At 39.7% G+C, this 16,859-nt stretch overlaps 1 protein-coding gene across 1 annotated transcript in view; it reads right to left on the reverse strand.

The window, feature by feature from the left end:
• CUBN (cubilin) overlaps positions 1-16,859 on the reverse strand; it is a 263,014-nt gene that overhangs the window by 6,989 nt on the left and 239,166 nt on the right. Inside the window, exons 46-50 of the mRNA XM_027847860.1 lie at positions 14,946-15,151; positions 5,655-5,817; positions 4,640-4,845; positions 3,724-3,877; positions 2,402-2,583 (exon numbers count right to left, since the gene is read on the reverse strand). Coding sequence (XP_027703661.1) covers positions 2,402-2,583; positions 3,724-3,877; positions 4,640-4,845; positions 5,655-5,817; positions 14,946-15,151 — 911 coding nt within the window. The remainder of the gene's footprint in view (positions 1-2,401; positions 2,584-3,723; positions 3,878-4,639; positions 4,846-5,654; positions 5,818-14,945; positions 15,152-16,859) is intronic.

Raw genomic sequence — 16,859 nt, forward strand, 5'->3', positions numbered from 1 at the left:
TGTGTGTGTGTGTGTGTGTGTGTGTGTGTGTGTGTGTGTGTGTGTGTTTTGTTTGGTTTTTGGCACTAGTAGTTTCTGGACATTTTGCTCGTGGTGGGAGGATTTGCAAGAATCTCAAGATGATGTCTTCTCTGGAGAGAAGGCAAATTGGAAAAAAGTGGAATATGGGGGACCTGCCTAAGCCTCCTTTTTTGACACGAATGGATCACCCGGCTTGCTTCAAGAGGTGGGGGAGCTGAATTCAATTCCATTTATCAAGAAAAATTCAGCAGTCTTTTCTTTGGGTGGTGTTATCAGTCTCTTTAAAGTAATAGTGTATCTATCCATTTACTTATTAAGAAACACGTACACGCTCAAAACCAGGTCTCACTTTTATAAAGGAAACAACAAAGTGTGCTCTGGGGCTGCTGCAGACTGAAAAGATAAACTGGGGCTGACTCTCCAGTAGTCAGATGACAGCATATCTCAGACCCCTGTTCCTTTATCCAATTTTTTATTAGTAAAGTTGGGATATTGAAGACATGCCCAGATATGAGCTGGGGCATATAGCAGAGCAATAGAGGGACAAGCAGACTGAATGGCCCCCTCTGGTGGCAGAAAGGAGCTATAGCAGCACGAAACCAAACAGGAGAACTCGGTTAGTCCCTGTTCACGCAGAGGAGCGCGGGGGGGGCAGCCTTGGCTTATATCTTGACCCATGAGCATCACATGTAACATCCATGAAACAGAGAAAGTCAAACTAGTAAAATTTTAAAATGAGAAAATGTGAATTTTAAAGTATCAAACTTAATACAAAAACAGCCCACCCCTATATATTATTTTGAACTATGTGAATTGTTTCAACAAACACATAATGTTGAGTTCATTATATAGTTAAGGTTAGGAAAAGATAATTGTAAACGAATATAAATATTCTTTCAGGGCTCTTAATGTCCTAGTATTTTTTTTATAATGCTACCCAAAAATAGCCTTCTAGATCCATAAGTCAATTTCTTTACATGAGAGCAATGACTTAGGAAAACTGTTAGCAATTCAATTCACTTCAACACGCATTTATTAAGCACCTACTATGTGCCAGACACTGGTCTAGGAACTAGAGATATACAAACATGAAACTTCCTGTTTCTAGGAGCTTATATTCTACTAAGAAGAAACAACCCATATATAGATCAAAGATATACAAATTATGTACTGAAAATACCAAGTAATTTCAGGGTGAGGGCAAAATACAAGCATCAAAGAAATCAGGAAAGCTTTCTGTAAGAGGCAACGCCGGAATTGTGTAGGACTTCTGTGAGGCAGAGGTGAGAAGAAAAGAGATCATTCCAGGCCTGAGGGACAGAAAGTACAAGGGACTGAAAACAGGCAAGGGAAAGTGATAGGGAATAACATATCAGCCGGTTTAGATGGAATGTAGAATGTGTGAAGGGGAATTTTCATTCATTTTTTTTTCAGTTAGGTCTGACTCTTTGTGACTCCATTTGGGGTTTTCTTAGCAAAGATACTGCAGTGGTTTGCCATTTCCTTCTGCAGGTCATTTTGGAGATGAGGAAACTGAGGCAAACAAGATTAAGTGACTTGCTTAGGGTCACACAGCTAGCACACATGACTGAGGTCAGATTTGAACTCACGAAGATGAGTCTTTCTGACTCCAGGCATGGCCCTCTACCCACTGCATCATCTAGCTGCCATGTAAAGGGGAATGATGTGAAATAAACCTGTGAAAATAATCTGGAGCCAAAATTTGAAGGGCTTTAAATGCCAAATGGAGGAATTTATATTTGATTTTAGAGACAATTGGGAATCACCAAAGGTTCCTGAGCATGGAATGTGACATGATTTGACTTTTACCTCAGGAATATCCATGTAGAAGCTGTGAGAAGGATGGATTAGGGTGGAAGACACGAGGCACGGAGACCAAAGAGGATGCTATGGCTACAGTGCAGCCTAGAGGTGGTAAGGGCTCAGGCTAGTATGGCAGATGGATGAGTGGAGAAAAGGAGATGGCTAATACTGGCTGTCATTACTAAGTATTTTAGGCAACAATCTATCAGCAATATTACTCACTGCATTTAACATATTTTTCACAGGATCAAACTGAAGATGAGCCATGGACTGTCAGGTAGAAAACTGCTGCTGCCCTGAGTATATTACAGTCAGTAGGCAAGTTAAATTATTCTTTAGTGCAGTTCCCCAAAACGCATCTCCTTCTTCCATGCCAACGTCATCGGCTGCCTTGTTACTTTTGGACTTCCCAGTGATCTCGCTTTTACGCATTATAAAGTATCTACTTGCGGTACTTGGGACTTGGGAGGTGTGAAAGGTGAAATTTCAAATGATCATTCACTTTGAGATTAAGTAGTTACAATTTCTAATTAGATTAAGCTTGGTTGTTGATTACCTCTAGGAAGTCGTGGGTGCATTCCCTTGTGGACTCCACATTGAATGAGTGGAAGAAGAGTGTGATGGAGTGGTTGGATGGGGCTCGGAGAATGGTCGAGCAGTCCAGGTTAGGGCTGTAGTTCTCCGGCCAGCCAGGGCTCTTCAGATAGCCAAATGCTTGGTTGTATTCTCTGTTGCAATCTTGGGGGGGCAGGGAAGAGGGGGCATGAGTAAAGAAGAAGAAAACACAACATTTGCAATGAACAGAAATCATCGTGTCGCTGTTTTTTCCCTGTTTCATTCCTTAGATGTTAGCAGGCAGATATTTTCCTTAGGACATCTGAGGTTGCGACATTCATTTCCTCCACTTTCTTGGTTCTATGACCATTGAATCACATGCCATTCAACGTCTCACAAGATAACTAACTCCTTTTTAGAGAATCTCTTAGTTCTGATTAAAAAGGAAAATTGTTGTGGACTACATCTTCTTTGCAACTGAGTCCAAAAGTCTAAGGATTTGTTGTTACTGTTGTTTGCTTTTATCACAATTTTAGGTTTATCTAGACTAAGAATGGTCTGATCACTAAGTCTGGGAATAAGCTTCTCTGTATCAAATAAATCGTTTCTTGAAGATCTCAACTGCATCACTTACATTTCTAAACTACAGAAGTAAGACGTGTTAGTTACTAACCTTCCAAGTGGAAAACAATGCTCAGTCATTTGGACTAGCATTAATTTTTAATTTAGCCTCCTTGACGTCCCTTGAATAAGTTTTTCTATCTTTGGACTCTACATTTTCATCGGCTGTCCCCCGTGCCTGGATTTCTTGCCTGCCCCATTCCCATCTCCCGGCTTCTGTGGCTTCTTTCAAGTTTCCCCTAAAGTGCTGCCTTCCATAAGAAATCTTTCCTAATTCCCCTTACTGGTAATGACTTCTCTCGAGGATTATCTCCAATTTATCCTGTCTTTAGCTTATTTGTACATAGTTTTTTACATGTTGTCTCTCCCTTACATAGTGAGCTCCTTGGGAGTAGAGACTTTTTGTTTAGTTTGGGTTTTTTTTTTTTTTTTTTTTTTGCATTTCTGTGTATCCCCAGTGCTTAGCACGGTGCCTGAAACATAGCAGGTACTTTATAAATACTTGCTAATTTGACCTGGTAACTTACAATAGGCTTTGTAATTTCTTCATTTATAACTTAGGTCTCATAGAGAAACCAATTCACCCCATGTGGGTAAATATCACTAGTAACGAGGACTGATTTACTTATTGAAATCAATACTGATAATAACAGTGGAAATCAAGGCATATGTGAGAACGTAAGAATCTGTTTTGCTGCTCACCTGCGACTTGATAGGTAAACATGACCCTACTGTCACTACGGAATTCTTCTGATTTGAAAACCACAATAGCAGTTCGCCGAGAAGAATAAAACTCAGGTACAGCCAAAGCATCTCTGCTACAGAAACGATGTACGAGACTCTGATCATTCTGAAACTGAATGGATGCAAAGTCATTCAAAATCAAGATTTGCATTCATGAAAAGCAAATCTGAGCAGCATTTAAATCACATATTGAAAAATAATTTAAACTTTCTGCCAAAAATCAGCTCTGAGGCTGAGTGTGAAAGAGCTTACAACTAGATGTGGAATGGCCATGGCCTACTGTTCCTGTTCACTCATGAAGATGAACAATTTATGCGTGGAAGGAAGAAAATAATGCTGATATTTGTTAATTTCATAAGTCTCCAGGGTACAGGCAAAAAATATGTGAGCACTGATATGAATGACTTCATGGAAGAATGAAATTATAATAATGTTTGCTTAACTTTGTGAATACAAAAACATACTTAAATTAGTTTTATAAATAAATATCATACAATGTGACCTCACTGTTCACTACAGAGTGAAATTTGATCTGAGACTTCCATCTTGGGCCCCACCAAAGAGGCTTTTTAGCAAAAGCTTTCCTTAAATTGTTGTCCAATAATGTGGAGACTCTAGTCTACAAAATAAAATAAGATGATTATTTAAAACTCACAAAACCATAAGGCTTAAAGGGGCCTTCTACATTTAGGTGGTATGAATCTTTTGATTCTTTTTGTATGCCCAGCACTTAGCACAATGCCTGACACACAGCAGGTGCTTAATAAATGTTTACTGATTGACTGAATCTCTCCTTCTCTTCCTCAACTTCTTATCCAAGCCAGTTCTACAAAACTGGGAGAAAGGTATTTCACTGCTCTGTGATTATCATTACCTCTGGGGAATCCTGTATCTGTAGGTAATTCTGGGAGCAGTCCTCAGAGTGCAGCTGAAATGCCTGTACTACCAGCTTGACTTGCTGCTGGGGAGGTGCATCGAAGGTCCAAGTGCAAACAGACAATGGGAAAAGAGGGTTTGGAGAAAGAGGCGATGCGGTGGTCTGTGGGCTCAAAGTGGCGTTGAACGTTCCTCCGCATGGTACTGTGCCAGAGAGAGAAATGATAGCGAGGTCATACATTTATGGGGCCTTTCCCTATATGTGATCTCATCTGATCTTCACAGTAACCTCGTGAGGGAAGAGGGCCAAACATTATTATCCCCATTTTGTTGTTCAGTCATTTCAGTTGTGTCTGACTCTTTGTGAACCTATCTGGGGTTTTCTTGGGAGAAATACTGAAGTGGTTTGCCTTTTCCTTCTCCAGCTCATTTGATGGACGAGGAAACTGAGGCAAACAGGGTTAAGTGACTTGCCCAAGATACTAGAATGGTTTGCCACTTCCTTCTCCAGCTCATTTGATGGATGAGGAAACTGAGGCAAACAGGGTTAAGTGACTTGCCCAGGATCACACAACTTGTAAGTGTCTGAGGCCAGATTCGAACTCAAGGAGAGGAGTCTTTGCCACCCAGCTACCCTTTTACAGATGAGTAAATTGAAGCCCAAAGAAATGAAAAGACTGGCCCAAAGATGCACAGTTAATAGGTAGTGGAACTGGGATGTGAAAACCCAGGTTGTCTGATTACAACACTTAAACACCATCATGTAACCACTTCCATGAAGAGATGCTGCCCTTAATGAACTAGTTCACAATTTTATATTTGTTTGAATGGATGATGGACAGTCCATTAAACTGAACTGAGTCCAGTTTGAATGGCCAAAGGAGACTTGGCCTCTTTGTATACATTCGGTGCCCTCTTTATATTATGGCCAATTTGAGCTGCTGTAGAGTCAGACAAGTTCTACGTAAGAAATTTTTCTTCTTCAATATTTTTGATCTCTTCAAATTACTTACAGTCCAAGGTGGTGTAGGTAACATTAAATCCTTCCTTTTCCAAAGATACGTCACTGACAAATTTAACTGTGAGGAAGTTGCCTCTAGAGATAAAAGGAGCAGGTAGGGTGGAACCACAAAATGTGCCAACCAAATTGGCGTTTTCATTATCACCATCATACACCTGTAAAAGACAAAGAGGTTATTACTCGTCCAGTTATTCTCAGGCCTCGTGCTTTATGTTAAATTAGTGAGTTCATGGGTTAATATGGACCATCTCCTTTTGTATGCTCCAAAAAGAGCTGGTCTCATATGAGAAAGACAAAGTGACAGTTACATCAGGTGCATTGTTACTAGGTGTTCGATAAAGGTATTGATTGTAAGATCATGGGACTATTTCTCTAAGGGACCTTGGACACCACCAAATGCAGCCCCCCTCATTTTAGAGCTGAGGAAACCGCAGCCCAGGAGGCCAGAGTCACACTGCCTGATGTGGGATTCTAACCCGGGTCTTCCTGACTCCAAGTCCAATGCTCTACCCACTAGACCATGCTGACTGTCAAAGGCTAGTGGGATGATCATCTATGCTATAAGTTCAATGAGGCCACAATAACCACTGTTCGTCATGCTGGCCTCATCAGTGTCCAGCACAGCACAGCTAAGTAGATGCTTCATAAATGTCAAACTTGTTGAATTGCATTTCACAGGACATGCAGAGACATGAGATGTCTAAATTGACTTCTCAGCAGTCCTGCATTTTTAATTGTTCTATTTTTTTAAAGTCAATAGAAAATTTGTTAATGTTCAGTTTGACTCTTTGTAACCCCATTTGGGGTTTTCTTGGTAAAGATACTGGAGTCATTTGCCATTTCCTTCTCCAGCTCATTTTTACAGATGAGGAAACTGAAGCAAACAGGGTTAAATAACTTGCCCAGGGTCACCCAGCTAATAAGTGTCTGAGGCTAGATTTGAACCCAGGAAGATAAATCTTCCTGACTGTAGACCCTACACTCTAACTACTGTGCCACCTAGCTGCCCCCCAATAGAAAAGTAGATGAAAATCAATGGCATTTATATCCAGCTGCAGAGACATCAATACTCACAGATTTACTCATGCACATAATTTTAATGGGTTAGGAAAAAGGTTAAATAAAATGCTACCCAAAGACAATCTACCTCTTTGAATTCAATCCAGAATTCTTTCTCCTTCTTCATGGTATTACTAAACAAATGGACACTGGTATTTTTGTTTTAGGTGTGGGATGTGTCTCTAAAGTTTTAAATGAAAGGTATCCGGTGTTTCAGGGACGTCAGAGCAGAGCTAGAGCTACTACTGTGACACTACTAATGTGACCAGTGGTATTAAAGGACACAAAAGTGTGAAATAAAATAGACATTCAGTAAATCTTTGCTAAATGAATGAAGCAGAAATGGCAAAACCAAAAAACAAACAAACAAAAAACCTCAAACCAAGCTCAAAACAGAAACAAGCAGTTTCAACACTAGATGGCATGTTCCTTCCTCCCTAATGAACAGGGAGAATTTCCCTCTGGCTGGCCCCAGAAAGCAGAAGGAGCCATAATGGCTGAAAGTTGCAGAGAGGAGGATTTCTGCCCAATGTGAGACAAATCCTTCCCATCAATCTGAGCTCTCCAAAGCAGCAGTGATTTGTGAAGAGCTTGTGGATCCCCCCTCATTTGGGGTCTTCAAGAAAATGCTGAGGATGTTAGAAAGAGGCTTCTTGGTCAGATCAAGACTGGACTAGGTGGTTGCCAAGTTCTCTTTCCAATGCTAAGGTTTCTGTAAGTCGATGAAATTATTTGTTTGTACAAAGTGACATGCTAATAGAAAGAGTGGAATGGGGACTAACTCAAGATTTCACTGGTATTGGGAGCTCCCAAAATGGAAACTTCCTCTACCAATTAAAGTGGGCACAGTCTCGGCAGCTTACAGGGTGCTATGCTGCTTCTCTCCATGAAACATTGGGGATGGAAATTAAGAATAAAAAAAGATCTGACAACCTCATAATTAAGATTTCAATAGCAGAATTCTAACTTTACAACAAAGTAATTATATATTACTGTACAAATATAATAAACACATTGTAAAATTCCTCCATCAAAGTCCTACTTCAGTATAATGGATGTGAAGCTGGGCTCTTGAAGACTGTGCCAATGGACCTAAAGTCTGGCAAATCCTCGCAAGCCAAATAGTCTTTGAGAGCAGGCCCCCACCCCACAATGTCCCAAAAATAACCTAGCAGTATCTGGATAGGCACACATCATGTGGCAAAATGGTGATGGATTTTTTTCATCTAAGCAATCCACGAAGATATTCAGCTAAGAGAAGGGTTATGTTCTACGTGAGTGAAAGGAATATCGGTATGAAGAAAATAGTGGGTCTTTGAAGTATTGGCACACTGTAATAATGATGCAACTAATACCACTACTAGTTAGACAAGTTACAGTTGTTGAATCTTTAATTTTGAAACTTCCAAAGTGTGCTCGATTTAATCTCTAGTATTAATAATTTAATTCCCAAAATTTTACTTTCAAGACTTTCTATGCTGGTAATATGGAAGGGGACAGTGAAAGGTAAAAAGGAATGAAATTTTATTCAAAGGATATTTACTCGCTACAATAAATAATTCAATAGAAGCAGCTATCTTAATAACCGTAAAACTCAACTATCTCAAAGGCCATACTGATGGACTTATATGTGAATAGCTGAGCTGGACTGCGACGACTTGTATGTGGACATAGAGATTATAACTGAATAACTTTAGCTCTTCTAGCAAATGTTTTGGCACGCCACATAAGATGGATATATTATGAGCTTTGCAAACCTTAAAGGGTTAGTTAAAATACTAATATTTATTATTATTATCTTCCAGGAAGCAGTGCAATATTAGAAAATTACTCTCTGTAATGAGGAGCACCGCTGAACGAGTACTTTCACTACTACCCTGAAAATAATAATAATAATAAAACTATTCACAGTTACATCATCATTTAAAGTTTACAGAGTTCTTAACTAACAATCCTAGGGGATGACTCATTGTCATCCTCATTTTAAAACTTTTTTATAAAGATAATTTTGAGCTTGGGAATCCTGGAACAATTCTTTGCTATATTTGGGATTTAAAAGACAGATTCAAATGCTCATGTGACTTTATTATCCTCTAGTTATGTTTCTCTATCAGATACTGTCTATAGCTTTTACCAGTTTATATTTTATCTCTTTTCCCCATAGACACAATTTATTCAGTATTTCTTAAGTTCCTATTTTATAAGTGCTCAGTACTGTTCTAGGCACTGTTATTTTGTCAGGGATTCTCCCCTGCTATGCCTTAGTAACAGAGATGATTTCATAAGTTACTCTGATCAAAAGAAGTCGTCGTTAAAATGATGTCACTTCTTACTTGAACTGGTTCTCGGACAACTTAAGTAAAACCTATTAGTGGTCCTATTTGGTAGCATGGAAGGGTTTGGCAGAATATGTATGGTGTTGGAATAGCCTCTGAAATACCATCATCATGTCTATGCCACCATTAAGGCAAAAGAGTAGTAGCAGGTCAAGTACGTGATTGGATTGAGATGCAATATTTTTTGAGAAGGGTAGTCTCACAAGATCTCTCTGGCTCATACTTCCATGTAGGGAAACCATGGGAACATCTGTACTTGGCTCAGAACTTTCATATGCAGCTCTAATTGGTTTGAACTCCACAGTGCTCCAAGAACACTAAACTCTTCCCAAAGCTTTCCTTTAGAGAGGGTGGGATCTAGACTTTCCAACTCATTCTCCAAGATGCCCCTCCCAGGACAAACTGATCACTTGAAATCCCACCCTCACTAACCCAGCCTTGTAAGGTGTTAACACCTTCCCAACTACTTGGCTCCCTCTCCCCTCTAATTGGAGGGCTGGAGGGTGGAATAAGTATTAACTCTTCCCAAAGCTTTCCTTTAGAGAGGGGCAGGAGCTAGACTTTCCATGCACTCTCAACTTTCTGCGGCTCTGCTTGGTCTGAACTCCATGAAACAAGATGCCCCACACTGGGTGCACTCTGGTGTTGCCTTTTCCTCCTTTTGGGCATTGCCTTCTTCCGTTGGATTGTTCTAAAGATCTTGCTTTTTCTTATTTGTATTTTACTTGCCTGGTACACAGTAGTCACTTAATAAATATTTATTGAATATTGAATAAAATCTCTTATTCATTTTAAGGAACCTTCAGTTCCCTTCCAAGCATTCTGGCTCATAAGCCTTAGATTGTAGGACAGGTTTCACTTATCCCAGTAAAAAAAAAAAAATGAAGAATGCACTTATACTTGAACAATTTAACCATTAAGAAATGACTCCTCCTCTTTGTAGAGGGCATCAATCGATGCCTCCTAATGGTGGGTCCTACCTTCCTTCCTGCCTAGTTTTATATGGTCCATATGACTCTCAATACTAGCAAAGGGATAGGTCCATGTTATTCTTCCAAGTATATGTTTCTCTGCTATACCTATCTTTCTAGTACCAGAAAGGTCAATGACCCAGGTTTGTTCCTTATCCTCATGGCTTCATGTCTCATTGCTACTTTAAGCAACTAGTTCCCCATTGGAAAATCAAGTTTAGTTGATTTCATCTTCACAACACCTCTTACACTCATACCCTCCTCTCCATTTCCACTCTGACCACCCTACAGAGCCTTTTGCTGCCTGGACTAACTCCCTGTCTGCTCAGTTAGCCTTCATTCTCCCCCTGGCTAATTCATCCTTCACATCTTTTCCAGAATTTTATCTTTCTTACGAATAGATCAAGTTATTCCTTTGCTTAACTATCTCCCATGGATATCTATTGTCTACTGATTAAAGTTCGAACTCCTTCCCCCAAGAATCAAAGCCCAACACAACATACCATCCTTCCTTTCCATTCTCACCTTCTACCACTCCCTTCCACACACTCTATTTTTCAGAAAAAACTGGACTGTTGATATATACTGACATACTCATTATGCTTTTATACCTCCATCTATGCCTTTGTTCATGCCTGAAATATACTTCCCCTCTCTTTGTCAGTAAAATCCTATCCATCCTTCAAAACTCAACTCAAAAGATTTGTCCTTGTTCTCCTTGGTCACTAGTCATCTTCATTCTCAGATCTATTATAGTACAGGATTTCATAACTCTTTAAAGTATGCATTCAATATTATGCATTACAGCTCTCCGTGTTGTGTCTTAACCCCCTACTGAACTCTAAGCTCTATGAGGGCAGGGACCATGTATTATCTAAACTTGGTATCTCCCCTACAAGGTAGCACAGTGCTTTGCACACAGAAGGCATTTAAATATTATTGGTTATTATTGAAAGAGTTAGACAGGCAGGGTGGGGTCAATTTTCAGGGAGCCTTCAAAATCAGATGAAACAATTTGAACTTTCTTCTGTCAGAAGTGGGGAAATCAGTAACAAAATCAATCAAAATTTAGGTAGTGGAGTGACATGATTAAAGTGGTAATTTTATAAAGATTAATCCAGTGGTGGTTGCGTAATTAATTATAAAGGGAAGAGACAAGCAATGGGGGATCAGTTAGGAGGCTATTACAAAAGTGCAGTTCAAGGGAGGAGCGCTTCATACAACGGCAGTGGCAGTAGAAATGACAAAGAAGTGGTGGTTATGAAAAACAATCCAGAGGGATGACTGAAAGGACTTAATTAGCATGCGAAATATGGGATGAGAACAAGATATGAGTAAGGACAACCCCAGAGTTCCGTGTTTGGGTGACTGGGGAAGCAGTGGTATCACTGAAAGAAATAAGGAATTGAAGGGGATTGAACATTTGGAGAAGGGGAAACTATTCCCATCCTTGCCCTTGGCACGAAGATGTAAAGCAAGGCCAGACCTCTTTATAGTGCTTATTAAGAACACCAAAACACTTGGATTCAAAAGTAATTTCTTAGATTTGAAATGGGAGAGTTTCCGTTAATAAGTACTTCACGTAATTCTTTTAGGGCCTCTCACTGATGGTTTTAATGATACTGCAGCATCATGGAGCTTGAGAATGTAACTACTCAATGCCTCTGTCTATAAGCAGAACTCTCATATTAACAACTTTAATGAATTTAGTACTTATTTTGTCTTATTTTAAAAACCCTAAGAAGAGAGTCCACAATATCCTTTAGTAACCTATTCTAAAATAACTTCTATATTGGTCAGCCCTACAACTCAGCCTTGTCTCCTCAGTCTCACTGTCAGAAATATGTGTGTGTGTGTGTGTGTGTGTATGTCTATATATATATATATGTCTATGTGTATATATGTATTTGAATCTAAGGAGCTAGACATCTGCAATCTCTTCTCAGCATTCTCTAATCTGGCTTCTGATCATAGCACTCTACTGCAAATACTTTCCTAAAGGTCACTGATGACTTTCTCTGTACCGAATCCAATGACTTCTTCTTCATCCTTATCTTCCTTGACTCCTGTACAACATATGACATCTACTGATGACTACCGGACCCAATGCTATATTATTCTGGTGTCTCTTATCTTCTGAGTCACAGTCTGGATACTTTCTAAATGACTGTGGCTAAATCATCTAACTTCTCTGAGCCTCAGTTTACTCATCTATAAAATGGGTGTTAATAACACTTCCATAGCCTACCCCACAGGGTCCATAGGACCATAGATTTAGAGCTGATCAGAAACCTTCTAAGTTATCTAGTTTAAACCTCTCATTTTATAGGTAAGAAATGGGGCCTCAGCAAAGGTAGATGATGTGCCCAAGTTTACAAAAGTATAAGTAACAAAACCAGAAGTGAAATACAAATCCTCTGACGCCAACTTCAGGGATCTTTTCAATGTATGATGGTGATGGTAGGGAAAGTTCCTCTGTAAACCTGTATGAATATGGGACATTGATAAAGGAAACCTGATTGATTTGATGACTTTCTTTTCTTTCTTTCTTTCTTTCCTTCTTTCTTTTTTTCGAAATTGATGTTGAATGACTTGCCCAGGGCCACACAGCTAATGTCTGAGGCCGGATTTGAAATCAGGTCTTCCTGACTCCAGGGTTGGTGCTCTATCCACTAGTTGTCCCAATTTGATGACTTTCTAAGGAGGTGACCCTTCATTTAAGACTTTGTATTTTCCATTGGCACCCTCACTGAGAGGATTGTGGTCAACTCCTGATTCTGAGTACATGAAGACTCATGTGCACTTGATTCAATATGAATAATTAAGGTTCAGTGACTGGGAAAGAACAGTTTGGTTTGGGCTGCTGTGGTTAAGAGCTGTACATTCTTTCTATGCCTATGAAAAGGGGGTCAGTTGCAAAGCTGATCCTTTTCAGAAAGGGGGGGGATGGAGGAGAGAGCTGAGTGAAGACCAGAAAAAAGAAGCTTAAGAGGTAGACCTAGATCATAAATGGGAGGAGGCAGAGGGGCCAGCTTTGGCACAGTGCCACTTCCCACCTTGCCCAACCTAAGACCTGCTAAGGACAGCCTTGGGGCAGAGATGTATTTCAGTTACATTTGCCATCATCCATCATAGCAGGGACAGCTAGTGGTAAGACCTCTCTCAATCATATAGCCCCAGGAGAGGATAGAGTCATGTGACCTAGCCTCTTTTAACTCTAATTGCTTAGACCCAGCCACAGACAGGCAGTGATATAATCTCTCAGCCTAAGAGACGACAGCTGTGGAGAATGGCACACTGTTGCTGAGTGAGCAGAATTGCTCAGCTTTGTAAAGGAGTATCAGAAGTATCAAGCATTTTGGCCCAAGTACGGAGCCTAGTGATCCTGAAGCTGAGGAGCTGTATGTTGGGCAGTGGGCAGGGCACAGCATTTAGACTGAGAGGACTTGTGTTTGAATCTGAATTCTTCCACTCACTGTGACCTTGGTCTCTGACCCTCAATTTCCCCATCTATAAAACGAGGGGATTGGATCAGGTGATCTTGGGGTCTTTCTGGCTCTAAACCTATGAGCCTCAGCCTATGACTTAGCTATGATACAGGGGAGCAAAAAAAAAAACAACTTAGACTTTACCCTTTGCTGCTAATACAAATTATTTGAATAGTAGAGGTCTGATGGGAAAGGAATTGTCTCTTCAGAAACCCAAAGGAAAGTGCGCGAAGCTGAAACTCACTGGAGAAAGAAACCTCAAGTGACTAAGTTCATAGATTTAGAACTAGAAGGTATTTCAGAGGCCATCGTGTCCAATCCTCTCATTTTATGGATGAGGAAACTGAGGCCTGGTGGGTTAAGTGATTTGTTAGGAAATAGGTATTGAGTACCAGTGGTTTGATTTCTACAGTTACTTTGACTCCAGAAGCTTTGCTCTTTTCACTGGACATACTGCCTCATCTAACCTAAGCCTCTGAGACAATGCCAGGAGACTGGAGGCACGTATGTGTCCATGGAGTAAAGAAGACCATCACCAGATTGTTAGCTACTCAAGTGTCCTCAAGTTTGTTTTTTGCTTTGTTTTGTCTTTTTCCTTTTGAATGAAGACCAAACCATAAGACAAGGAGTATGCACTATGAGGCTATGAGTCTAGATGACTACGTAGGTCCTTGAAAGGAAAGTGAGATTTACTTAAGAGGGAAGAAAATTACATTGATTGTTTATGGGCTGGGATGACCACTCCTACATTCTTTACGTGGGATGAAATAAAGGCTGTCCTGAGCCAAATATGCATTGTTGTCTTGAGAATTTTCATAAGAACCAGGGATTATTTTACCATATTTGTGGAAATCCAGACATGAATTATACTCTATGTTTCCCAGAGGAAACTCTAAGTGGGGCCAAAGCAAATCAAATACATAAGCTATGAGGAGGAGACACCTGCTCCAAGACAGAACCTGACTTGTGTAAGCCCGCAGCTTGGGCATGTATCATACTGTCATTAGTAACCTTCTCTTGTTCCTTCACTGGTCCCTTTTCTCCCACTGCAACTAGGAGCATTTCCCCAAACTCCTCCTCAGTCTACTGCTCTTCTCTGTCTATGTTTTCTCTGACAGAGAGATTCTCTATTCTCATGGCTTCAACTTGGGTTGTCTACAGCTTTCAATCTTTACTGCTGGTATATGTCTTCTCACCAGAACTCTAGTCTACCAACTTCCTGCTTTTAAGGAAAGCTAATTAAAGATCAACCAGAAATAAAGATAAGGTATCTCTGAAATTATAGTCTAAGCCAACTGGAGAATAGACTATTTACAAGAATTCAATTTACTTGTAATCTTTCAGAGGGGCACTGCACGTAGTAAAATGAGACATCTTGCAATTGGAGGCTGTGATTAGTAGTATCTGGTTCCAAACCTGATTTCCGTACCTTTACATAATCATAAAGGCATCCTCGATAAGACCTTCCTTCTAGGGAAAATGTAATGAAGGTCAGATTGATGACTTTGTTGACAGGGGCTGTTATGATCCATACACAGTTCAGGTTCTTGTCGTATTTGCCATCAGCATTAGAATCAGGAGAACCAAAGGTGGAACTTGAATTTGTCAGATAACCTCCACATCCGTGCTGAGGTCCTATGGAAAAAAGAAAGAAACTATCACGTACACATGAAAACAAACATGTAAAGGAGTCTGTAGTCTTTGCTCTCAATATCTGGAATTTAAGAAAATGAATTTGTCATTTTTCTGTCACCCTCTGATGAACATTACCAGAATATGGCTTAGGAAGGGGTGAAGATAAAATCTGCTTTCTTTCCAGTTTGATTTTTCCTTTATTATCATGCACATGCTCCCTATTTTATCCCCATTATCAGTCTTTCTTTACATGATTAACTAGAAAGGCAGATGACAAGAATCTCTTTTTTGTGAACTAAACAACAATGACAACAACAGATCAAAGTTCTACAAGGTTAATTTTTTTTAAACCCTTATCAGGAACAAATGATATCAGCAAAGTACCCGTTGATCAATGGGTAACAAGCTCAGTCCTTTTCTCCCCACTGATAGCAAGAAGATCAGGAGTCTGCTATATAGTCAGATTAGGATATCTTATAATCCGCATATCCATGCTTATTTTGCTTCCCTCCGTGAAAAAGGTGATTTGACTGGAAATCGCAGAGAGTACAAGAGTCCACTGTGCTTATTTGTTGTTTATGACAAAAAAGCATTTACTTTGCTGAAGCAAAAGCCAGCCTTTATGGTGATTCTTTCATAAGGCAATTCCCATGTATGTGCTAAGGCCACACTAGATGTCACAGCAGAGGGGTTGATTTGATTATTTGATAATTTCATGACTATGAATATCAAGAGAAGAGAAGCATGAAAGAGGTAGATATACACTCAACAAAAGAATTCACCAGTATCACAGAGGATATCCAGTTCAGAGTCCAAATGGAAGAGGGATTTCCTATTAATGGTGAGGTCTTCCAAATACTCTTATTTAAAGGTGACATTATGTGGACTGCATCAAATCCTAGAAGTTTATAGAGCCTGCTAAACTCAACCCAAAATCACTCAAAAAAGCTCAGTCTATGTGTGGATAAAGACTTTTTATTGGTAAACTATGTTATATAGTTGGATGGACAGTACATAGAGTACATGTACATAGTACATGACATATATCATTGATAGATGTTGCATATGGATAATAAACTGGTCCCAGCAATGAATTGGAAAGACAGCTGATTCGATTGTATTTAGAAAACTATACAATGATTTAAATTACCTTTCCCCTCCTCCCAAAGCTTCCTGAAAAAAAAATCCTACATTTTAAAAGTCCATATTCTATTGGTCATGATACGTGGCTGTGAATTTTGAGATACCACAATCTCCAAAGAATCAAAAATCATGGATCAGCCAGTAGGCATGGAGTGATGGAAGGTAGGTGAAAATAGATTGAAGCATATAACAAATGATGAACTATAAGTATAAAGTGGCCTAAAGGACAGTAACAAAAAAGTGAGTGCCCCAGAAAGGGAGGTTAGCTAACTATGTCATAAATGGAAAGGCTAATAGGTAAATAGCACACATGATGCACTGGTGATAAGAGATGAAAACGGAAACCACAAGATCACTGGATTGGGCCCCTGTAGAAAAGTTACTACAGGACATGGGCAAGAGTTGTATAGCACTAGAAGGTGTAGAGGAGTTATGCTCTGTATCACTGGAGAGAATACTTACATTCATGGTATTATGGATCCACTGGAATACTAAATTAATAATTTAGGCAAAAAAGATCAAAGTTTTCTAAGGTTACAGTGTAATGTATCTCTTGAAGTAGAGT

This window comes from Vombatus ursinus, unplaced genomic scaffold (assembly GCF_900497805.2).
Source record: "Vombatus ursinus unplaced genomic scaffold, bare-nosed wombat genome assembly UNPS02005459.1, whole genome shotgun sequence".
Taxonomy (NCBI): Eukaryota; Metazoa; Chordata; class Mammalia; order Diprotodontia; family Vombatidae; genus Vombatus; species Vombatus ursinus.